Here is a 23,782-nt window from a genome sequence, read left to right as displayed (position 1 = left end):
GCAGTGCGCATGCTCGGCGCGGGGTGGGGGGGCGGTCCCGGCGGGCGGCGCTGCTCTCGCGAGAGGGGCGTGTCTCGCGGGCGGGGCGCGGTGCGTGTCCCAGCGCGGCGGCCCGGCCGGGCGGCACGTGGGTCGGAGCGGGCGGGGGGCGGCGGGTGGGAGCGGGACCGGGACCGGCCTCGGGTCTCCGGCGCCGGGAGGGGGCAGCGCCGCGCCGGACCGTCCGTAAGTACCGCGCGTAGCCGGGCCCCCATCTCCTTGGAGCTCTGCGGCCCGAGCTGTCAGCTCTCGGCCGCGGGCCCGACGCTTCTCCCGTTCCTCTGGTACCGGGGGCTCCGTACCCGCCGCCCGGCCCCGCTCGCCGCCGCTCGTCGCGCTCTGTGGGTCGCGGAGGGTCCCGTGGGGCCGCGCCGAGCCCAAGGTCAGCCCGGCGGCACGGCCTGGAGGTCACCGGGCGGCACGGCGGGGCCACACATGGCCGGGGCCGCGCGGCGATGGGCTCCGTGTGCGCTGAGGGCGGGCGGGGCTTCGCGTGCTGCGGGATCGCGCGGGGCCGAGGCCGAGCCCGGGCTGCCGTGCGGGGCGGCGGGGCCTGTCCGTGCTGCGGCCGTTCCGATGGGAGCTGCCGCCGATCCGCCGCCCGGTGCAGCGCGTGCGCCTCTGCCCGTTGGTTGGTTGGTTGGTTTATAGCACAGCGGTTACGGTCCGGCCCGTCGCTGCTCGCGGAGCTGCGCCCGAACCGTCCCGCTCTCTCCGGGCTCCTGCGGTGCTTCCCCGCCTCGTACCGGAGGCAGGTCCCGCTTACCGGGCGGCGCTGTGCCGCCTACCGGAGCTGTGTGCTGTCCCACGGCCTCCTCGGCACAGCTTCACCGCAGCTGGAGCCGAACGGGAGCTGCTGCCCCCGCGGCGGGTCCGTCCGTCGGGGCCGTTTCGGGGCCCCGTTGCTGCCTCGGTGCGGCCGCGCTCGCGCCCGGGGAGCGTTATCAGAAACGCTGTGGACTTTGTCTCAGGTGAAAGGAAACGGCTCGTTGCTGGGGAAAGTTGAAGCAAGAGAAGCAACTTTGTTTTTCTCGTGTTTACTTGGTCTGTGAATGATCTACTGAGCATGTGCCGGGATGGAGGCCGGGCCGGGAGCCGCGGAGCTGCGCTGTGCTCCGCCCGCCGCAGGTTCCCGTGGGTCACGGTCCGGCTGTTGAGCCTCCGCTGTGTCTGATGAGCTCCGTGGGTGCAGCAGCGCCGTGTGGCCGGGCCCGGCGCCGGCTGATGTCCGTGATTCCTTCAGAATGAAGGTAGCGCTTCTCTCTGCACGCCTCCACAGCTTGGTTCTTGTTTGATTGGTTTGCTTGTGTGTGCTGCACTGAGGAGAACTCGAGCTTTAGTAAGTGAAAGGGAGCAAGAAACATGTAGGACTCAAACTGTGCTTGACTCTCAGTGGAAGCCCCCTTTATGCATCGCTTGCAGAGCCGGTGCTGCTCACCCAGCACCTGCTGCTCCCAGAGCTTTGTAGAGCCCCTGAAGGACCCAGCAGCTCCTATGCAGGGTCCTATGGTCCCCTATGCAGGGGCTGATGGCTGTCAGACGTGAAACACCTGCTGCTGTTGGAGATCTGTGTGGGTCAGTGCTGCAGGAACACATTTTTTTTGTACACTCTGGTGGCTGCTCCTTATTTAGGTTTGCTCTCGTTAGTCATGCCAAGCTTAAATACCCACTGGAGGAACTGCATTCCTTGAAGCTCTGGGGATGTGCTGGGGTGCTTGCATAGAGAGCTGCCCTCTCTTTCATCAGCTGCCTTGAAAGCCTTGGGGTAAAGGTAGCTGCTCCCCATTGCGTGGGGTGAGGCAGCAGGAATTCCCCTCGCTGCACAATGTGTGGGGCGGTACCTGAGGGTCGGGCCCATCAGTCTGTGGGCTCTGATCCCACCTGTGTTCTCCTGGGAGTCAGTGACAGCAACATGAGGGTTGCAGACAAAGCTGCTCCGTGTTCAGAGCTGCTGGCTGCTGTGTTGAGACTCCAGTTCACTTTGGAAGCACTGCAGGCTGATGGGGCATAATGGAGATCAAGTGTGTTTGTGCAGCTGCAGAGCTACATGAGCACGATGCTCTAAAATAACGTGCTCTGCTTATCACAGAATGGCCCAGGTTGGGAGGGGCCTCAAGGATCATGAAGCTCCAAACCCCCACCTGCCACAGGGCCCTTGTGGCTCTATGGCTCTTGTCTTTTGTGTGTGCTTAACTGATGTGAAAAAGTTATTTAGGATATTTCTGCTGTCCACAGGGACGGTGAGCTCAGATTTGGTGTCCCCAGGTGCCCTTAGCAACGTCTGTAAGTCATTAAAGGCCATTAATTACTTCTAATCATGTAATATTTCAGATCTAATGACTGGCCTTTCTAAAATCCTGATCTCTAACTACGGTGCTGCTGTGGAACGCTTCACACTAATGGTTGGTGGAACCTGAAGCTGCCAACTTCAACTACTCTGAGGTGTCTGCAGGACACTGTGCTGCTGCAAGGTCAGGCTGTTGGGTTTGCTCCTTGCAGGGGCTGCAGGAGCTGGTGTGTTCCTGTGTCAGTCACTGCTTTTGCACATGATCTGTTCAGCTGTTCCCCTGCTTTATTGCTCAGCATGCACAGGCCCCATGCATTGCTCTTAGCAGAGGTGAGCTGAGAGAGATTCAAAGAGATTGTTTTAAATCATTCTTCAGCAAACAAATCTGTGCTTGTAGACCTTGAAGAGGTCCTTAGGAGAACTGCCTGTGACCTCTGCTGCCACCTGGCAATGAGGATGAGAAACTTCCCATGTGCTCTCGCTGGTTTGGGCTCCCTAGGTATAAATAGCAGCAGTTCCTAGCAAGAGCTCATGGTCTGCATATGCCTCTCATACTGGGGCTTTAGCTGTGCTTGGGGATGTATCAGTGGTTTGGAAGCCTGAAGTCTCTGGAACAAGGAATGGAGAGAAAAATCTCTCTATAAAAGTCAAGGGTTTTATCCTGTATTTTTTCCCCTTTCCTTAATGAGGAGCCTCTTCTGTTTGTGAGCTTGGGATTTGTTCAGTTTCCTGTTGAATTGCGGGGATAAGGACAAGTACAGTGTTCGGGGTTGTAGGAAAGAAGTTTTCACATCACAGCTCCAAAGTATTTTGAAGGAATAGCATGTAGTGTCCTGTTTGGCTGGTAAGCAGGATGGGCTCCTGTCCCTCTGCTCAGAGTACCTCTTTCTGCTCCTCGTGTGTGTGCAGCTCGGACTGGCTGCAGGAAGGTTGGTGTGTCAGCTGCCCCCAGCAGTGGGCTGCAGTCAGGGGGAGCCATCCTGAGCATGAGAACAGCCCCCAGCACAGTTGGGGCGAGGGCTTGTAGCTGCTCCTGTAATATAGATCAAAGTGAAGCTCATCTCTCTGATTAGGTCTCAAGTATGTTGTATAACTTCTTGTAGCAAGCTTATTAATGCATAAAAGTCATCTTCCTGCTTGTTCTGTTTAAGTGTTGTGCTGAAGCTTTTGCTGCTCCTTCTCAGTGTAGGTGAATGTGGAGTGCTTTTTACAACAGATGTTCAATATCCTTCCTCCACGTGCTTCTCAGGCTTATTTGCAGTGAGCTGAGCTCTAGGCACACAGTTTCCTGCTGAGCAACGCCACCTCTTGTTGTTCTGTTTTAGCCCGGGTTTTGTTTTGAGAAGTGTGTTCTGTCAAGGTCTTGTTGTGGTGAGCTCCAGGTGCAGGTCTGTCACTGCTCTCCACACCCCACTGTCTCCTACTGCACTATCAGTGCAGTGATGTGAACCTCCCCATCCTGTCTCCTTGAAAATCCAGGTCTGTTTTGTTGTGTTGTGCAGAGCACAGTGGGAGCTGTTGGTTAGTTTAGTCTCTGCTCCTGAGTGTTGTGAGTGCCTGGGTTTTGGAAATCAGCGTGTGTGCCACGCATCCTACTTATTGCTTAGATTTTCAACTGTAAGCCACACCTGCAGTGGACACTAATGTTGCCCATAGCAAGGGTTGAGTTTTGTATTGATGTAGAAGCAAATACAAGGCACGTATGTGTTGAATGTGTTTGTTCTGAAGTCCAGAGAAGTGATTTCCAAGCTGGGTAACAATGCAGAAAGAAGGAAAGATGATAAAAATCTTTTTAAAAGTGATTATATGTTAGTAAATTATAAAGGAAATAAAAGCAGCTTTCCCTGTACTACCAAGCAGAGATTCTCTTCAGTATTTTATGGAAAATGCTTTTGAAACCATTGAGTTGCCCCTGGTGCAACGTGGGCTGTGCACTGGGGACATAGCATGGCCATGCTGGGTGCTGCCCACCTGGAGATGAGTCCCAGAGGGCAGGGAGGGCAGGGTGTGCATCAGCACGGCTGGGCTGTGTGAAGCTGTAGGTGGGGGAGCACGGAGTGGTGCTGCTCCCAGAGGGGATATCTATGTACAAGGGTGGGGAGCTCTGAATCCAAGGGCTTTCTCTGCTGTCTAAAGCCGAACAATAGTGGAAAGGTTGTGTGGCCCCTGGCCGATGTGCTAAACTTCTTCTGGCTAGCTCAAAGCAACAGAACATTTGGTCTGGCTCTGCTTCAGAAGCAGACTCAGACTGGCAAACTTCCTCAAATGTTTGAGAGGAGAGCAGTGAAGGTGGTACTGATGAAGTGATGCAGGAGCTGCTTCTGAAGTTCACCTTTCTGGTAAAGCAGCGAGTTGATCTTGGCCATCTCTGTGACAGAGGGTTCCCAGCAAGGCACCAGCGTGGCTGAGGAAGCTGAGTAATGAAATGAGGGAGCAGAAAGGTTGTAAGGTACCAAGTGCATAAAGGAGCTTGATAACCTATTAGGGTTAACGTTAGTTACATAGAGTAACCTGTGGCTTGTTGTATAGCAGGTGGGATCAGCTCAGGACCTCATATTAATCCGTGCAGCAGTGCAGGCAAGGATGGCTGCTGGTGCTGGGTGGTTGTGTATGCGTGAGCTGCTTTGTGATTTGAGACATCTGCAAGAAAAAAATCCATATGGTTTGGCAAAGCTGATACTTTCATTGTAAACCTCTGCTTGCAAGTATGTCCATGCAGATGGCTGTGAGCCTTGCTTTGGGCCTCACAGTGATGCAGCTGGAGCTGAACAAATCTGCTGCTCCAATCTCAGGCTCCTCGGTGGGGCAGAAGGCACAGAAGCAGAGTTGTAGGGTGAAGCAGTGATTAAAGTTGGGCTGTCAGCACAGCAGCTTCAGCTGCAGAGGAAGGGACTTAGCTGTTGTAGGAACATCAGTGGAGTTGATTACACAAAAAGCAGTCTTTATCTCTGAGATAAAAGGCAGGCTGGTGCTGGTGTTTCATGTTCAAGAGTGCTAGTTTAGTTCTACGACAACCAACTTTTCCAGCCTCTTGCTTGTCGTAATAACCCCTCTGCAGCTAGGACTCGGGTTTTTAATACTTGAAGATTGTAGAGTGGCTTCGTTAATAGCTTCCCATCTGCAGGAGAGACAGCTTTGTAAGCTGTGTAGTTGGTGATGGGAGGTGTTGCCTCCGGAGCATCCCCTGCTGCTCTTGTCTCCCAGTGCTGGTGTTAGTGGCAGAAACTGCTGCAGAACACTTTAATTAAGTATAGAGAAACTCACCTGTTTACTTCTTTTTTTTTTTTTTTTAAAAAGTACATACCATCCTGTCTGCGATCTGCCTGCCATCACATCCTTGCTGCTTCTGAGTCGCATCTCCTGAGCTCTCAGCTCTGGGTGGTGGATGTTCTTTCTGACTGGTACACTGCCCTGGGAGGATGGGGTAGGACAGGCAGGAGTCTGAAATGCTGCAATGTCCTGCAGCTGCTCGGTGCCTTGAGTGGGTGGCACAAGGCTGCTGGGGATGTGGCAGATGGCTGCAGCTCCACGGCCCATCCTGTGAGGTCCATGTTGGGCACCACTCACTGCAGCCTGACCTGCAGCCTCCCACAAAGGCAGCTGGGCACTGGTGGAGGCAGGTTGCTGTAGCTCGGGTTTCCCATCTCTGGGCTGTTCCTGTGCAGTATTTCCTCTGTTCTTGCTTGTGGGGCTTCCAGTTCTTTAGATTTTTGTCTACTCTTGTTCATCTGCCTCCTATGAGGCAGTGTGTGCTGCAGGTTATTTTTGGTATGGAAAGTTTTAAGAGGCCACGTGTACCCTTGCAGCTTTAACCAAGGCAGCCTTGCCCAGTTCTCTTTCACCCAGATACTATTCATTTCCCAACTGCTGTATCGCTAACTGCAGGGCTTGCTGGGGGGCGTCCCGGCCTTGCTGGGAAAGCCATACTTCCAATGTAGCTTCCTGCTTGCTCTGGTCAGGGTGGCGCTGAGCTCTGGCTGTGTCTCATCATGTAGGCTCTGGGTGGGACCCCCATAGCGCTGTGTGAGGGACCAGGCTGTGGGGCAGTGCCCCCAGTGCTGCGCCTTCCTGTGCTCCAGGGATGGCCGCGCTCCCCTCTCGAGCCTTAGGAATTAGCTGTCTGGCGTCCCTGCAAAGCTCGTCCTGCAAACATTTCTAACCTTATAAGGATGCGTGCACTGAAGGATTGCTTGGCCTGGCTGGAGAAGCAAGGTGGCTTCCTTGGAGCCCTATTGCGAACCAGTAGAATGAGCTGACTGCCCTCAGCTTTTTCTTTCTTTTTTTTCTTTTTTCTTTTTTAAGGTAGGTGAACACATGTGACCATCCTTGTCCTCATCTCCCAGGTCCTTGCCAGGAGTTGTCCATAAATCAAGTCAGAATGTGACCTGGATTGCTGCCTGCTGCCTTCCCTGCTGTCCTGATCCCTCCTGAGGGCAGTGCTCAGCAGGGAGCTGCATGGCTGAGCCCTGGTGTGCGCTGTGATGTTCAGAGCAGACTCCTGAGATGCCGATGGTGTGAGTTCTGTTGTGCGATGGCTCCTCTTGGTGCAGGTAGAACAGACCCAGGCACAAGTGCTTGGTGCTGGCACGCTGATCACCTCTGGGCTGAGGTTCTGGAGCTGCTGAGCTTCCCCCACGGGCTCCTCAGGCTGTGAGGGATGCAGGGCCGGCCCCTCTGTTCTGGCAGTGCTCAGGGCCATGTGACTTGACAAGCTGCCATCTTGTGCCCTGCTGCTGGCAGGGGAGGCCACAGCACTCAGCCTTGTGTGTGTAAACGGTCCCATTGCCCCCTGTGTGCATAATGGTCAGGCAAGCAGTGGGGAGGGGGCCCTGTCACTCTGGGACATGTTGGAAAACGGGTGCGACCTGTGCAGCTCTGTAGGGATGGGTCATAATGGGACTGTCTTGTATGGGGGAGCTTGCTGGGAACGGGCCCTTGTGAGCTACTTTAATTAGAGTTTGTGGTATGAGACAGCTTGTGGGGTGGTTCTGCATTAATCACAACTAACTTAAGTGGACAGCAGACGAGCAGCAGCAGTGGCTCACAATGCTCCATTGTGCTGCAGGGGACACATGCAACCCTTTGTCTTAGCAGTGTGCAGGCTTTCCAGTGACCAGGTTCAAAAGCAAACAGTGACAAAAAATACCCTCCAAACAAAATCCAAATTACTGCACAAAACCGGGTTATTTTTTCACCTCAATTCCAAATCCAGAGCACACTAACCAAAATGGTGTTCCCAGCCATGAGCTCTGCTGCAAGACTGAAAGACTCATGCAGAACAAATCAGAGCTGCCCAGTTCATGCAGCTTCTGCACAGGACGACTAAAAGCCTCATTCATGAGGAACGGGAGGTGTTACTGTGTTTCTTAAATCGCATCTGCATTGAACCAGGAGGTGGGGCTGCTGAGTGAGCCAGCTCAGCTGAAGTTGTGAGGGTGGCTGGAGGAAAAGGTGTGAAAAACGCAGCTAATATTGGCTTGTCTGGGACCCGAGTGCTGAGAGCTGAAGGGAGGCATGTTTTTGTTGCCCAGCTCCTCGTGCAGACTGGGAGGGTTGTACTTGGAAGCTGCAGGTGGAACACTTGCTCTGATAATCATTTTTTTTCCAGCTGAGACAGACTAAGCATCGCCAACGGACTGCCTTGATTGTTGATTCTTCTCTAAGAAACATTACGCTTCTCAAAGGGAACCAGATAATACTCTTTCAGTGGGTGGTTCCCGCTTCTGTAGCTGCTATCTCCTGTAAACACGTCTTATTTGTGTTACTCGTTTGTAAAAGTCATAACCCGGTTGGAGGGAAGTCTGTTGTGTGTGGGTATTGTCAGGCATGTTGTGTTTTGCTTTAATTCCTGCTCCAGGAAAATGTAAACCGTGAGCACTCAGGCTGCTGTGGGAGGTGGGCAGCGGTTTGGTTTGTGTTCCAGCTTTCCTTAAGGAAAGGCACGTCAGCCCTGCAGGGATGGGGAGTGGGGAGAGCAGCTGCAATGTGGTGCCAGCAGAGCTGGGCAGGGAAGAGCCAGTGTGCTTCCTGCAGGGAGACAGGCAGCTTTCTCCTTGCAGAAGTTGGAGGGTAGCAGCTGTTCACCAAGGCAGTTTATGTAGGTATAGGGCAGACTTTGAGGCTGAGCTTCTAAGTTGTGAGATCTCCATCCAGGTGGATTCTGCTGGACAGGTATTGCCGTTCAGGGGGTGTTAAAATGTATTTCTAATCTTTACTACTTGAAACTGCTCATTGAGGCATCGCTGAAGGTTTGAAGTGATGCTGTCTGGCTCATGGGCTCTGGGTGCTGAGCTGAGGTGTGTGGAGCTTGTTTGCCCTTCTCAGGGCAGAGTTTGGAGCAGAGCAGGAGCGTGGGCCTCAGCCTGCAGTGCAGGAGAGGCCTCCCTGTCTGCAGCAGTGCTGGAAGCAGGGCAGCCCAGCAGGGCCACACGATGTGCACAGTCCTACAGGTCTGCTGCCATAACTCACCAGGAGTCCTGGAGCTCGTGGTGGGGGTGATGTCCCTGCCAGGCAGGCAGGGCACCCAGTTGGGCTGCAGGGAGGTGTGTGCATCGCAGCAGTGATGGCACAGAGTAGGGCAGCTGCTCTGAAAATCCCCGGTTGGGTCCTCCTGTCTTCAGAGAGCAGCAGGGATGCAGGGTGCAAGTGTCCTTACCTTGCTAAGAGCAGGGAGTGCACAAGCCACCTGTGTGACCTGGACACTCATTAATGTGGTGGAATTAATGCACAGTGATGTCTGTCTTTATCCAAGCAGCACCCTGATGCAAAGCAGAAGCAGAGTGCTGTGTGCCATCTTGCTTATTGCTCTATTTATAGACATGAAAGCGTGCTCTGAAGTTGCTTCGGAGCTTAAAAAACCCACAGAACCCCTTTAAACAAAGGCTGAAACTGCAATTAAGGGGTATTCTGTTAGGTATGTTAGAAATGTGTTGGCCTCCTGGATTCTGGTCTTAGTATGACCACAACTGGGCGGTGAGCAATGCGGGAGGATGATGTGCTGTGCTGGGCCCTGGAGGGCTGCATGCTCACAGTGCAGCCCTGGTTGTGCTGTACCTACCTCAGTGGTTCAGGTGTGATGAGGAACTGCTGCTGAGGCATTCAGGGTGCATCTCTTTGCTGGCAGTCACTGTGCAGATGAGTTTATATGTTTTCAAATTTCACAGCATCTTTCCAAAGGAGTGTGCAATGGCTGAAGCTCTGAACTCGTGATGTCATGTTCTTGGACACCTCCTGACTGAGTATTAAGAGGCCTTCATTGCTGGGAGTGAAGGCGAGATACTCCATCTGTCAGTGCTCGTCTCCAGCTGACACAAAGCCTACACACCTGAAGTGATGTCCCTGGCTGGAGCAGCCCTGAATGTAGTCTGTTCCTGCCTGTTAATGGTGGCACAAAGACGGTAACTTAGATGGTGTAGGCAAGCTTTGAGACCATCCTGCTGCCCACTGTGCTGCACCAGGAGCTGTGTGCAGCTTATCCCAGCTGGAGTTCCTGTGGTGTTAGGGATGCTCAGGGCTGCTTTGTTTGTTCTTCCTCTGTTGTGTTATGAAATTGAAGCAACTGAAATAACGTTTCTCTAAGCAAACTATCTGCCTTACTTTGCAAGGTTCAGTTTTTCAGTTAGAGTGGTAGGATGATTCCAGTTGAAAGGCTTCAGAGAACGAGCAGTGGGATCCTTCTAATGTGGATAAAAGAGCTGCTGCCCTGGTGACACCGAACCCTCTGCCTTCATTCTACTTGTGCCTTCTGCTACAGTGCCCACCCGCTGCCTTAGAGCAGGCAGTGGAAGGCCTAGGGGCCCTTGCCCTGTGGAGTGGTGTTGGCTTTCTGACTCATCAGTGCATGGCAAGCTGGGGGTTTGGCTGCTCTGTGTGTTCAGAGCTCATTTTAACTGGCTGAGCACTTTATGCACTTCTCAGAGCCCAGAAAGCTTGCTACGACTGGCTTATTGCATCCAGGAGCTACCTCTGCAGGCAGTAGGGTGCTCTGTGGATCCTGGCATGCTGCTGTCTCTGTAGGTTATCTTCAGCTGCAGGCCTTCCTGTTCTACATCGGTCATGTAGCCACATAAAAGCTTGCAGATGTTGTTCGTCAGTCACTGAGTGATCGAGGTCAGGTTGCAGAGACATTCCAGGCACTTGTGGATCAGAGCCGGTCCTGCAGCACCTTCTGTTAGCGGTATCCCTGGCATGGTCCTGCAGCAGGGTGCAGTAACTCTCTCCTGCCCGCATTGTCCTCTCTGCTCGGATGTGTGGTCACATCCAGCTGGTCTTGTGACACCTGTTGACTCGGGAGCTGCTTTTTCCAGAGAGGGGAACTTGCCTGTCTTAGTGCCGTAACCTGATTTAGTGCTGCGGTTCTCCCTTTATATAGCTCTGTTCTTTTAGCAGAAACCACACTGCAGACAGATGGGCGGTAAGATCAGTGTCAGCCCTCCCATCTGCTTAGCTTGCAAATCCAGTGATTGATGTTTGGCATGGAGGGATCTGCAAGTTCTGAGTGGACTTACTGTCCCTTGGTTCTTAATGAATACCCGTCCTGTGGTGGTCATGGCTAGTTAAGAGGAAGAACAGGGTTTGGGTTTGTTGTTTTTTGTTTTTTTTATATCTGTGTTGGGTTTCCAGTGGAAAGTGTGAAATATTTCAAAGGCACTTCTGGCTATTGCAGACCCTTGTATCATCATGAGGACAGGCGTTCCTTGTTCAGAAATGCCTCTGCTTTGTGTATAAGACAATGGTTAGTTACACAGTGCTCTTCTGCACCCCCAGAAGTGCTGGCGTGGGCTGTGTGCCATGCGCTGCCCTCCTGCAGTGATGTGGGTGAGGAGGGTTGTGAAGCAGTTCTCCTTCAGTCTCTCAAATGTAGTAAGTCATTGGTGTTTGTCAGCCTATAAAATGCTTTGGGGAGTGTGATGCTGTTCTCAAAGAAGAGAGCAGGGGAGACCTGTGATGTATCATGTCTGAGTTGCCGAATGCTTGCAGTGCAGCTGTGCTGGGATCTCAGCCTGGAGCAGGAGAAATGTGCTGTGTGGGATGCTGCCCTGTCTGTAGCACTGACCTGCAAGGGCAAGACAGGAGAAAGAAGGTGAAGCTGTTGGCCAGGATAAATGCTCTGGTGAGAGCTGTCCAGGTATCCCTGTGCTAGGTGAGGGTTGTGTTCTCAGGTCTGCTGACAGAGCAGAGATGTGAATTTAAAGCAGCTGGAGAGCAGCCCTGTTGTGCTAAAGGAAATGGCTTGAGACACTTGTAAAACTTCTTGTTGTCTTTTCTGTGACTGTTTTAACGCCATTTTTGTTTCCCTTTCTAGGATTAATTGCTGAGGCTTTGTAAAATGGCTTTACGCTTTCGCACTTTTATCCCATACGCCATACCTGGAGTGCTGGCACTTCTTGGCTGCTGGTGGATCTATTCCCATAGAAAAAAGCATCCAAGCAACCATAAGAGAAAAGCAATAGCCATTGTGGAAGAGAAGCAGAAAGAACTGCCAGAGAATGACTCACCACCCAAAACGGAAGCATGTGTTCCTCAAAGACTGCCTCTCTCCCCAGAAGAGGAACGCCCAGAGAATGAAACCTCGACCTCCCTGCTGCCAGCAGGGCCGATGACACCCTCTCTTACGCGTCAGACTCGCGAGAGGTTAGATTTCTCACGGGACCTTTCAGCCCCAGCAATAAGGACAACTCAGCCCAGCACCATTGAGGACGACAGTGAAAAACTAGAAATTAAAGATTCTCAAGATGAAAACAGCGTCCCTGCTTGTGTTTCTCTCCCTCTGATCTCAAAGAGTGCTAAGTGTCACAGTGGTGCTGCAGTCAGCCCTGAAGAGGACTCAGGCTCTAGTGCAAACCAAGCTAAGTGCCCATCAGCATCGGTGGTGCTGACACAAGGGCCTTTTGGAATCGCAGAGGAGATCAGCAATGCAGAGCAGTCAGATGAGTCTTCATTTAAGTCCCCTAAGGAAAGCCAGATGCCAGAAATCGCGCTGTCTGATACTGGCTGTGTGACAGCCCTTCACTTGGGATTGGAAAAGGAAGCCAATACCCCACAAGCCCTTCTTACTAATGAAGTTGTATTGAGTCACCAGGATTCTGCAGTTAGGATGTTACCAGACAGTTTGCAGTCTGCCTGTTTGGAGCAATGTAGGGAAGAAAAGATATCCGAGTCGAATGACAGTACTGTACCTGTGTGTCATGGGGAGGACACACATGCAAAAGGAAATGAGTTGGAGAGAGGGAGGATCAGAGGAGTGAGTCTGGACAAAGAAGAAGTTGAGAAAATTGAGCAAGTAGCAATACAGATAATTTCTAATGTCATTTTGGCAGCAACTGAGGAAGTGCTGTCTGGTTCTGTAAGCGATGTGTCCAGTCGGATCTGCCAGGCTGCAGCCAGCCGAGTTGAGAGACCTCAGGAGAGAGCAAGCACTGTTTCTTCTGATGAGCTGCTTGTGGCAGAAGCTGGAGGAGGGGATAAGAACACAGCTCTTAAGAGTGATGCTGCGGTACCAACATCCCTGCCAACAGAGGAATGTGATCAGTGCGTGACATATTCCAGCTGTTCAGCACTTGGCCATTTATCCAGCCCGGTTCAGAGAGACGCACAAGACCATCAGGAAAAGAACTGTGTGAGCAGTGAGTCCCAAGGAGGTGATAGAACTCTTGTGGCAAGCCACGGAGAGTCACTGGGAAAGTCACACTTGACTGTGGAGGACTCTGGGTTTAGCACATGTGCATCTGAAGGTGGGACGAGTGTGGAGGACCTGTTGCAGAACACAATGCTGTCTGTTGCATCAGGTCAGCATTCGGACTCACTGAGCACATCTGCAACCCAAGACACTTCTGCTGAGCAGAGCTCAGAAGCAGGTGAAAAACCTACCACAAAGCTGCCTGAAGACAGCAAAGTGCCATACAGTAATGGGATGCTGAAAGAAGACGGTTCTGAATCGCGCCATGAGAGTAACTGGGTGGCAGAGACGGATGGAGATCACTCGGGAGGTAAGGGGTTTGTAAAGCTTCTGACAAAATATGGTGAACAGACATTTCTTGGGCAGTAACACCTTGCTTCACAACACATTCAGATAATTCCTTTTTGTATTAACATTTTCCCAGCAGGTGAATGTTTGTGAATGGGTATCCAAAGTAACACTGGATGTTCAACATATCACGAAATCACAGGGTTCTGTGATGTGCTGCAAAGGGATGAACAGGCTGATTCCCTTTGAGCACAGTGCTCACTGCCTAAAGCAAAGTATGTGAGTGTCCCCATGATATGGTGTGACTGGATATAGACCACATGTAGGGGTTGAACACCTTACTGGTTTGAAACTTGCTAATGCAAATGGTTTCTGCTCCAGTTCAGGCAACCTCTAGTAAGCACTGAGTTCTTATCTCCATTTGTGGGCTGCTTCTGCAGGGAGGCTGTAGGGCAGGCTTCTGAGGTGCTGCTGGGTGAACCAGCAGAGTTTTCTAATAAATCCTGATAAAATCTGTTGGTTGCAGACCAATTACCCTGAAGCCTTTTTTGCTTGGAAGGGTAGGTGCACGCCAAGAATTCTCAACAGGCAGCAATGCTTGTGGAGTTCCTCCATCTGTCTTTGTGTTGTTTTTGCCTTCTAGATCCTGGATGATGTATGCCTGGCAGAATACAAAACTGTCTGAGCAAATGTTGACCCATGTGACCTTGGGGATGGGTGTTAAAATCCTTTAGGATCCTGTGGCGCCAACAGCTCTTAATGACAGGATGTCTTTTGTAATTGCTGCATAGTGGGGTTGCTGCTTGTTGCAAGACAAGGGTTGAGTTTGCCAAGAATTAAGGATTAAACCTGCAGAACATCTTCACTAGTGAGAATAACTATGGGAAGAGAATGGTTTTGCCTTGCTGTCAGTGCTGATGTGATGAGAAGATGTAAGAATGGGTTGTGCGCCTGCTGATAAATAGCAAGAGCTGAAAGCTCTGTGCTGAAGCTGAAGGCTGGGAAGGAAGGATACAGCAGGTAAAGCTGTTAGTGTGACTGTTGGATAAGAGGCCCTACAGCTGACCTTCACACCCCGGCTGTGGGATTTCAATCCTCTTGACTGGAGAATCTGTGGCAAGCAGCTGTGCTGTTTGTATCTGACTTTCTTGGCATCTGTGCTGTTTTACTAGTTAAAATGTAGCAAATGCGAAGTAGAGCTGTTCAGTTACTTTTCTTTTAGATCTTGTACTGGATGGTCTTCATGTTTCTGCATGTTGATCCGCAGGAAGGATCAACTTTGTAACACACTGACCTGAAGGAAGCTGTTTGTTTTTCCCCTTCCCAAGGGAAACCTTCTTGATACAGACTCAGCTTTGGTACTGTGTTATGGCATATGAGGTGTTAAGGCAAGAGGCAGCTTGGGTGTGCTCAGGATTCACTGTGCAGCCCTTGTTCGGGCAGGAATGTGATATGAAGCAGACAAATAGGTTGTGTTCCTCCCTGCAAGGAGCACTGTATAAGCCATGGGGAAAATGCAGAGTATCTTTCCACAGCAGTAGCTCTGTGTTGATAATAGCATAGCTTCCATTCAGCTGGTAGTGGTGACTTTAGTGCCCTGTCTGTGCAAGGTGTCACCCTGTTTGAAGGACTCATGCTGAACTTCCTTCTGTTGTGTTCCCAGAGGTACTCCAGGAACAAAAGAAAACTGTTTAGACTGTGCATGGCAGGGCTCAATCTGTACTGAAATGCTGCAGAACTCAGTACAGGAACACGCCACATGAATATACGTGAGAAAAGCTCAACCTGCAAGATGATGTTGTAGCTGGGTGGATATTGAGAGTAATCAGAGCGCTGGTGTGTGTGTGTGTGTTTTGTAGGTTCGGATGTGAACAGCATGGATTCTGTGGACAGTGGCTGTGCCCTGGGGAAGACAGAGACCCACCAGAACTCTAAGCCAGGAGGAGAATCCAGCAAGTCCGACCTCACTATCTGGGAAATCGAGGTTCCAAAGGTAACCAGCCACCAGCTCATCATGCTTCTTGCCCTGCCCTACATAGCGATCATCTGGTTCTTGCAGTCTGGTAGTGGCTCAGTGCTGTCCCAAGGAGACAGACAAATAAACAAGGATTTAAGCATTTAGCTCCTGTTGCAACTGACCAGGAGTGAAGAGCCTGTACACAGCTGTAATCAAGAGGCACGTAAGATCTATACCCAGGGTAATGTTGGGTGTTAAACCCTTTACTCACCATTATCTTCCACCCCAGCCTGTTAGTGCACTGCTTCAAAAGTGTTTCTAGAATGGTTTGAGGGCACAAGGTTATTAAGAGCAGGTGAGGATTTGTTTTTCACTGTATAGGAGGATTATGTTATAACATGAGCCTGTCTAAACTCCTCACAAACAGAATACTGATCTGAGCTGTTCTGTGGAGCAGTCTGCATCTATCTTTATAATGAGATTTCTCTTGCATTTGTGAGAGAGGATATAGTTTTGGGGACCGTATTCATCCCTTCTCTCCTACTTTGTGTATGTGGTCACCCATGACTGCTGTACACATCGTTGCCCTTGCAGCTCTGCTCCTCAGCAGGCCTATATGCTGACAGTTGGTGAAGTGAAACAGCAGCTGTCAGGATAAGCATGCTGTTGCCTTGAGTGCACACTGCACAGCTGCTTCAGGACTGTATGCTCCGGCACGTGATAGCCTGATTTACTCCCTTTTTAATCTAATTAGCTTGTGCTATACCTGACACGTTTTATTCAAAATGTAAAGTAGTATGTTGAACGTAGTCTCCTAAAAACAAAAATACGTCAAGATTGGGAGATGTTCTTTCACTTGCTGTAGTAAGGCTGCAGCCTTCACCACATTTAGTTTTGTTTTCATGTTTTTTGCAAGATGTGAATGTTTTAAAACGATCAGTACACACTGAACCGGTGTCTGTACAAACTGCCTTATCGCAGACCAACAAAACTGGTCCTATGTTGCTTTGTACTCATCCTGCCTAGCCATTTGTGTGCTGGGAAGTGGGAATGTGGGTGAAAGAAGGCATGGAGAGCAGCCTTGTTCGATCCATTTCTGTTCCTGACTGTTTTCTTATCTCTTTTGTAAAGCATTTAGTTGGCCGCTTGATTGGCAAACAAGGGAGGTATGTGAGCTTCCTGAAGCAAACGTCTGGTGCCAAAATTTATATCTCAACACTACCTTATTCCCACGACTTCCAAATCTGTCACATTGAAGGTGAGATGTGTCTATTCATGGTCTAATACTTAGCTTATGGGGTGTAGTTCAATGGGCAAGGAATTTAAAACAGTTTTACAGGCTTAATGAGTCCAGTGCTCTATGAAACTTTTCTGCTCACAGACAGTGCAGTTACAGTAGCAGTGTGTACCAAGTCACCTGTATCCTGGCTTGTGAACTCTGTATTCTGGAGGTGAGAGTGCAGTTTAGAATCCTGAGCTGCTGTAGCTTGTAACCAGCACCTTTGGAGGATCACTTAGTGCTGAGGGAGGAGCTAGGGAATGTGTGTTGACAAATGGACTCTGACTGTGTGGGAATTAGACTTAAATGTGGCTGAAAAAATCTACTGGTACTCTGTGAAATAGATCATCCTGGAGGCTAATGCTGTTGAAGTGATGGCCTGGCAACCTTCATTGCTCATGTTGGCCCTAGCATCAGATTTAATGGCCAGTCTTAATGTTCTAGAAATTGTTGATGTAGCCTAGGAAGTTTTTTGTATCCTACATGAATCAATACAGCTACATGTATGTCCTTAGAATATCTGTGCAACAGACTCTGTGCTGGACTTGTGTCTTCCAGGTTCCCAGCATCATGTGGAAAAAGCACTGAGCCTTATTGGCAAGAAGTTCAAAGAGCTGAGTCTCACCAACGTCTATGCTCCACCTCCACCATCGCTGGCACTTCATTCCCTCCCTATAACTTCCTGGGTAAGCCCTGGTTTGCTGGCTCTGGTGGCATTATGGTACCTAATTGCATTTGGAGAATGCTTACACATTAGTGTTTCATTGAATAATTGTTTTTGCTGCTCTTGCTGCAAGATGCTTAGAAACGCTGCTTGCATTGGGCATCTAGAATCTGTACAGTAACTGTGCACATAACTGTCTCCATGGATGTGAAGACAAGCTTTGTTCAGGAGGACTGAATTTAATAAAGTTAAAGGCACTTTTGATGTATTTTGAGCAGAGTAATGCTTTGTGTTCTGGGAAGTTGCCCAGCACAGCAGCTCTCTGGTAGGCAGGGCACACTAACTTTTGAAACTACCTCAGTGACAAATCTTAGCCCCTGTAGAGGTTGCCTTGATATTGAAAATCCTGTGGGCGAGGCTTCCTTGGGAGTTGAACAGCATTGATAGTGCAGCATGACTTGACCTACGATTATGGCTGACTCTCTCTGATCTTTTGTGTAGTCCTACAGCTGCTCTGTGCTGATAGTCTTTGTGCACAAGATGGGCCTGTCTTCAGATCTGATTTCCTTTAGTGTAGAGTAATGCTGGATATCTTTCTGGTTCTGATCCATAGCAGCCTTTGGAAGCCAGCTACTGGAATGCTGGTTTTCTCCCACCAGTGGCTGTTAGCTTTAGGAGTTGCTCGTGGAACAAGGAATTAAACAGTGTTTCTAAATGCAACTGAAGCTTATGTGACAGGAAAAGCTGATGAGTATTTCTTTCCTTCCTGTGGTAGTTGATGCTCCCAGATGGAGTCACTGTAGAAGTGGTTGTGGCTAACCAAGTCAATGCTGGACACATGTTTCTACAGCAGCATACGCACCCCACCTTCCATGTCTTGCGTAGCCTGGACCAGCAGATGTATGTCTGCTATTCTCAGCCTGGAATTCCAACCCTGCCAACACCTGTGGAAGGTAAGTGACTTGGACTTAATGTGAAGTGCATAACAGGGAAAGAGTAATTAGCACTTGCTTTCCTTGTTGGAGACAGCAGATCTGGCTGCTAGTGACCAGAGGCTGAAAAAGAAGTGGATATTTGCATAGAACAGCATCATAGTGGCTGAGATTTAGTGGCAGAATGCATATTGCTGGTCTCACCTGCTGGCCCTCTCACCTGGGAATGTGAGAGGTGTGAAAGAAAATAAAAGCAATGTAAGAAATGCTGTTGACTCTTAGTAAATAACTGCGTAGTACCAGTAAGGTGTGAAGTGCTGTTTTCTAGAAATCGATTAATGCTGAGCTTCTCTGTATTTTGTTCTTTGCAGTTGGTATCATCTGTGCTGCTCCAGGCCTTGATGGGGCATGGTGGCGGGCACAAGTTGTTGGCTACTTCAAAGACAGCGGTGAAGTGGAGATCAGATACGTTGACTATGGAGGATACGAGAGAGTAAAGATTGACACGCTCAGACAAATCAGGTCTGTAGTTTCTTTTCCACAGCCTGAGGCAATATCTGGCTTCAGTAGGCATAAAATGCATCCATATAGTTTGAAATACTGAAGTGGGAGATGGTTAAATGGTTTGTCCCAGCAGTGGGGCTGTGGAATTCTTGGGTGCGTGGTAAACCCTTGCAATTTGTCTCCACTTCCATTCAAAAAAGCCACGCAACTTCTGCCACTTCAGCTTGGAAACTTACCAAACGGATGCCTTCTAGAGTCCCAAATGTACCATTAATAGATGAGGTAGGACTAAAATTCAGCTTCTGTGTTCTCCATCCCCATTGGCTGGGAGAGCTGCATACAAGCCTGTTAAATACTTAATTGTTTTAGAAAGAGTGACAATGGCTTGCAGGTAAGAAGCATAGGCTCTGTTGTAGAGCTGATATTTGCTTGGAGCTCAAACTGACTTGTCCTGTTGAGCAGGCAGTTTATTGCTTCTAGTTAGGTTGTTGATGGAATAGTTTGTTTTTTGGTTGGTTGTTTTTTTCCATTATCATTTATAAACTGAGTTCCTATTAGAGCAGTTGATTAAGCAATGTCACTTTAAAGAATACAGAAGTAATTTGAAGCCATGTTCTTATTTTGATCTGATTCTCTTCTTAAGGTCTGATTTTGTAACACTACCTTTCCAAGGAGCAGAAGTTTTACTAGACAATGTGGTGCCACTTCCAGGTAATGGAGCTCTTTAGCTACTGTTGGTGTTCCTCCTGTGGGTTTAAATGCGCACCAGCTGTGTGCCAGAATTGATTGTCTAAACTTTATCCCTCCTATTGCAACCTCTGAAGTGGATTAGGGATTGGAAAAATTGTATTTTATTCTTCTGGATCTGCTAGAATGACACAGTCTGTCTTACTCAAGAGGAAGATAATAAATATCCAGGCTTTTTCCTGTATAGGGGTGAGAATGAATTACTCTCCTGAACAGCAGCGTGTCAGGACTGGCAGGTTGTAGCTGAAGCAGCTGTAAAGATTCTGCTGCATTCAGACATAGTGTAACTGTAAATGCAAACTTGGTTTTCAGTCTGCTAGACAAATACCAGATATTTTCCTGCTGAAAAGACTGATGTGCACGTTATGCCTTGAGAAGGCTGCCTCCAAGCGCCCTGATGTCAGTTGCTGCCTAGAAATGCTTGCTGTGTTTTCAGTTGTTTCTCCCCACCCCCTGGTGGCAGGCTCTGGCTTTGCTAGCAGTGTTTCCCGTACTGGTGTCTAAAATCCTGCCCCCCTGGGTGCAGAAGGGGTACAACATTGGGCAGGGTTTTAATCTCTGGAACTTGTGGCTGGCAGGACTCCTGTGCAGGTTCTGCCAAGGCTGTAGATGGGTGGCAGGGTTTATGCTGCTGCTCGCAGATGTGAGGGGTTTGCACATGCCCTGAGAAAATCTTCCTCCTTTGGTATTCTGGAGGTGCAGGGAATTCCTTTGTTTCTGGTGATCATCCCAAGGTGGGGAACACAAAGAGGAAACTATTTTGTAACCCATAGATAGGAAATGAATGACTTTCTTCCAAAATGAAGCCATGTCCTGTCTCATCTTCACGGAGTGGATTTTAATTGTATTGGCTGGGACATGAGAGTTTCCTGCTGCATCGTGTGTGTGCAGTTAGCAGCAGTACCCCTATAAGCTGTGCAGGTTGTGAGATTTGGGCTGCCAGTGCTTGCAGAGTGTGTTTGGCACCATTCAAGTGCAGCCAGTCTGTGGGAGAAACGTTTCAGAGCTTCTTTTTATAGTATTGCACGCTGCAGGGTCAGGAAAGGCCTGAGGCTCCTGAGCTTACTTCATTTAGGATCAAAATATTAATGGCAGAGGTACTGCAAAAGAACACTTCTGTCTTTAAAGCTTCCTCATTCCTCAACCACTCATGTTCACGTGAAGTTAGCTAGTGGCTTTGAAAAGCAGTTCATCCTCTCCCTTCAGCAACACAGCAGGCATAATACTTGTGATCTCCTGCTTAATAGACTGGTTTCAGCAAATGCCTGCAGCAGCAATAGGTGAGGATTCTCTCTGGCCTAACTTATGTGGGAGGTCAGACAATATTAGATTAATGGTACCTTCTGGACTTTAAAGCCTGTGAATATCTCACTTGTTTTCTCCTGTTCTTTTCTTTCCAAAGATGAGGATCACTTTTCATCAGAAGCTGATGCTGCTGTTAGTGAGATGACCAGAGGGGCAGCACTGCTGGCGCAGGTACATGAGAGCTGTCTGGAAAAGACTTGCTGATGATTTTACTGCTACTGTTATCCTCTCTAACCCTAGTATAGTGTGTGTGTGTGTGTTAATCAGAAAGTCTAGAACCTGTAAGCCTGGCTGCCGGGCAAGATTCTTTTTGAGAAGCCTAAGCTCCTGAGAACAGGCTTGTGTAGCAACCTTGTATAGCATCACCACTGCACGGGACTGTGTGCCTCTAAGAGCTGTGCAAAGAAAGGGGCAAGAATCCCTTTTGTCAGCTGATGCAGACGATGAGGATGGATACATAAATGGGCTTATGGAGCCAAAGCGGACTGTTCAGGTGAAGCACTGTGCTGCCCTGCCAGCCTGGAGTGTTCCTGCCACAGAAAGATGTGGCCTGTGGCTGGTTAGTGGAAGAAGGGATTCTAATGGAGCTCAAAGGCTTCTGTGCATGGTGCTAGGTCTTACTGAAGGGGACTTTACCTCTTTTGAAGTGCTTCTCATAGTGGCTGTAACTATCAGTGTAAATTAATTGAAATGAGATGAGTGGGAAGCCTGATAGTGTTTGTGATAGCTTTATAGCTTCCTTTGGCTTAACACAGTGCCCAAAGGCATAAGTAATTCTGGCCAGGGCAGAGATTTGAGCAAATAAAGTAAACTTGCCAGCACTATCTGAGCTGTGTGGTGGCAGCAGCTGATTCCCCTGATCTAGCATGTGAGTTGAGGAACTGAGTACCATGCAGTGAATTACACCAGCTCTGCACCTATAATGAATGAGACCAAATTGCTGTTTTCTGTTTCCAGGTCACGAATTATGACAGTGCAACAGGTCTGCCACTGATACAGCTGTGGAGTATGATGGGAGATGAGGTATGCTGCCATGCTGTTGTTTAACATGTTTCAGTTCTGATTCATCACAGTGCTGATTTGGAACGTGGCCTTTCTTGTTAGTGGTTTTTTCATTCTTTTTTTCCTCTTTCTTCAGGTGGTGTCAATAAACAGAACTCTTGTGGAAAGAGGATTTGCTCAGTGGGTTGACAACTACTAGTGGTGTCCTGGATGCCTCGACAACATTTTCCTAACAGGGAAAAAAAAAAATAATCCTGTTTTGCACTGTTACAATTCGGTTTGGCAACCTCTTACGGAAGATCTGTTTACACCTGCCTGCAGAGTTTTGTGGTCCATTGAAAACTGTTTTGCTCAACTGTTACCATTTCACTAGAAACACATACCTCATCTCAGTGAAAGGCAGGGTGTTAAAAGCCATAATGAGAGATACTGTAGCTTTAAGGCAAAAAATTCTCCCTGGCCTCTACTTAAAAGGCAAAAGCCTTTCAAATCCTGGGGCTTGCTTGAAGCTACCAAATGCCCCTGGAATGTTGGCTGTGGCTACATTTGAGTTGGAGATGTGTAGTGCCCATGAAGTTGGTGTCTGCTTTTCCTGGAAGTTACAGTTGCTGTCCTTTTTATTCTTTAAGCAGGCTCTGCCTGTGCAGTTAATGAATGTTATTCAGGAATTTAATGTTCAGTTACGGAGTTTTCTATATGGTGCCACTAACGTGCATAAATTGCGTTCATCTTTTATCTTCTTGATGCCAGGAGGTTGATGAGCTGCATTTGTTGCACATACTGTGACACGTCTCACTGCGATCGTGCTTTTTATGCTTGATAAGCTTAAGGAAGAAGCGCTTGAAGAGCAGGATACATTACCACTACAATTTTGCTCTGAAATATTATGTATTTAAAGAAAAGAACCGATTGCCAAGCCTAATTGTAATTTGTATTTTTTCTAGCTGTGCAAGTCTGTAAATATATATTAAAAACATTGTAATATTTTGTACAAGAAAAACACTGGAAACAAAGGGAACTTTACAGAAACTTTTTCACACCAAAATGTCCTTTGTAGGTAGAACTGGTTTGGAGTGCATTAGGGTAGCCGATGTATTTGGAGCATCTGGAGATGGGAGTGTTTCTGCTGTACTGTCCACAGGATTAGCATTCCCGTAGGTTGCTGTCTGGTTTGAGCTGTGATCACTGCATTCTTTGCTATGTTTCTGTACAGACCTGTTTAAAAAAGAGAAAAAAGAAAGAAGTACCCATTTGACATTCGTGTGGCAGTGGTTTTCTCTCTCACTGTTGTTTTTCGGTTTTTGGTTTTGTTTGGTTTTTGTTTCTTTTTTTCTCCTTTTTAGATTTATTTGTATCACAAACTGAAAACATTTGTTTTTTGCCCCAGTAATTGAAGCTGACTTAATACTCTTAAGCACATGCCCTCTAATGTTTATCACTTTAGATATGTATTGAGTTGGGATTTATTGCTGGTGGAGAAGATACTTGCCAGGCAAATTATGTAGTCAGGGCCTCCCAGGTTTTTTCAGGTGGATTCAGGGGTGTCTTTACATCCAATGAGCCCATGTGTCCCTATGTCATGCATTTGGATAACTGCCTACAAAAGTATTTGGTCCAGTCCCTTCTGATATGGTATGATTATCCTTTCTTGAATTTTCTACTATTTAATGTTCGTATTTGCAATAATTTCCAATGAAAACTAAATTTGGTAATCAGTTAAATCTATAATACATATATCCTTTTGGAATGTTTCTTCCCATTTCAATTAAAGTTCAAATTTTAAGCCATCTTAATCAAACTGTGATGACTAAGAGCCTTCATTTCTAGACCTCTTGGGATGTAGAGTTGGAAGAGAGCTCAGTGGGATAAGCAGGTGAGGTGCAGCCCCAATGGCTTTTCAGCAGGTACATAAAGGTCAAGCTTCAAATCTCCTGGTTTTGGGTTTGGTTTTTTTTTTCCATTTCAAATTCTGTGAAAGAGCTGAAAACTGGCCATAACCTTGTGATGAATTGCCTATTAGAAAGCCTTTGTTGGAGCAGCAGTACTCAGTTGTATACATGGTGCAGTGAATTTACCCTGTGGATCTGGGAAGCTGCTTGA

The 23,782-nt window shown here is 48.7% G+C and overlaps 1 protein-coding gene across 2 annotated transcripts; it reads left to right on the top strand.

Annotated features, from left to right (window-relative positions):
* Nucleotides 1–113: 113 nt before the first annotated feature.
* Nucleotides 114–23,475, top strand: AKAP1 (A-kinase anchoring protein 1). Of its 2 annotated transcripts, none has more exons than XM_015881102.1 (11): nucleotides 114–225; nucleotides 11,631–13,314; nucleotides 15,152–15,285; nucleotides 16,381–16,507; nucleotides 17,087–17,214; nucleotides 17,968–18,145; nucleotides 18,496–18,646; nucleotides 19,272–19,339; nucleotides 20,778–20,851; nucleotides 21,638–21,703; nucleotides 21,819–23,475. In XM_015881102.1, exons 2-11 carry the CDS (start codon nucleotides 11,655–11,657, stop codon nucleotides 21,879–21,881), a joined length of 2,649 nt encoding a protein of 882 aa, XP_015736588.1. In that variant the 5' UTR covers nucleotides 114–225; nucleotides 11,631–11,654; the 3' UTR covers nucleotides 21,882–23,475. The 2 variants fall into 2 exon arrangements, with proteins under 2 accessions (XP_015736588.1, XP_015736589.1); XM_015881103.2 differs by lacking the exon at nucleotides 114–225 and adding an exon at nucleotides 1,185–1,289.
* Nucleotides 23,476–23,782: the final 307 nt, after the last annotated feature.

The sequence above is a fragment of the Coturnix japonica genome, chromosome 19 (genome assembly GCF_001577835.2).
Source record: "Coturnix japonica isolate 7356 chromosome 19, Coturnix japonica 2.1, whole genome shotgun sequence".
In the NCBI taxonomy this organism is placed as follows: domain Eukaryota; kingdom Metazoa; phylum Chordata; class Aves; order Galliformes; family Phasianidae; genus Coturnix; species Coturnix japonica.
The sequence above is the reverse complement of the archived record's forward strand: the minus strand, read 5'-3'. Positions and strand labels throughout refer to the sequence as shown.

Bases quoted from the DNA above. Each gene is read 5' to 3' on its own strand.
- AKAP1 (XM_015881102.1), top strand. From the start codon at position 11,655: ATGGCTTTACGCTTTCGCACTTTTATCCCATACGCCATACCTGGAGTG. The intron at 16,508-17,086 runs GTGAGATGTGTC...TGTGTCTTCCAG, and splicing joins CCAAATCTGTCACATTGAAG to GTTCCCAGCATCATGTGGAA. The intron at 21,704-21,818 runs GTATGCTGCCAT...CTCTTTCTTCAG, and splicing joins GGAGTATGATGGGAGATGAG to GTGGTGTCAATAAACAGAAC.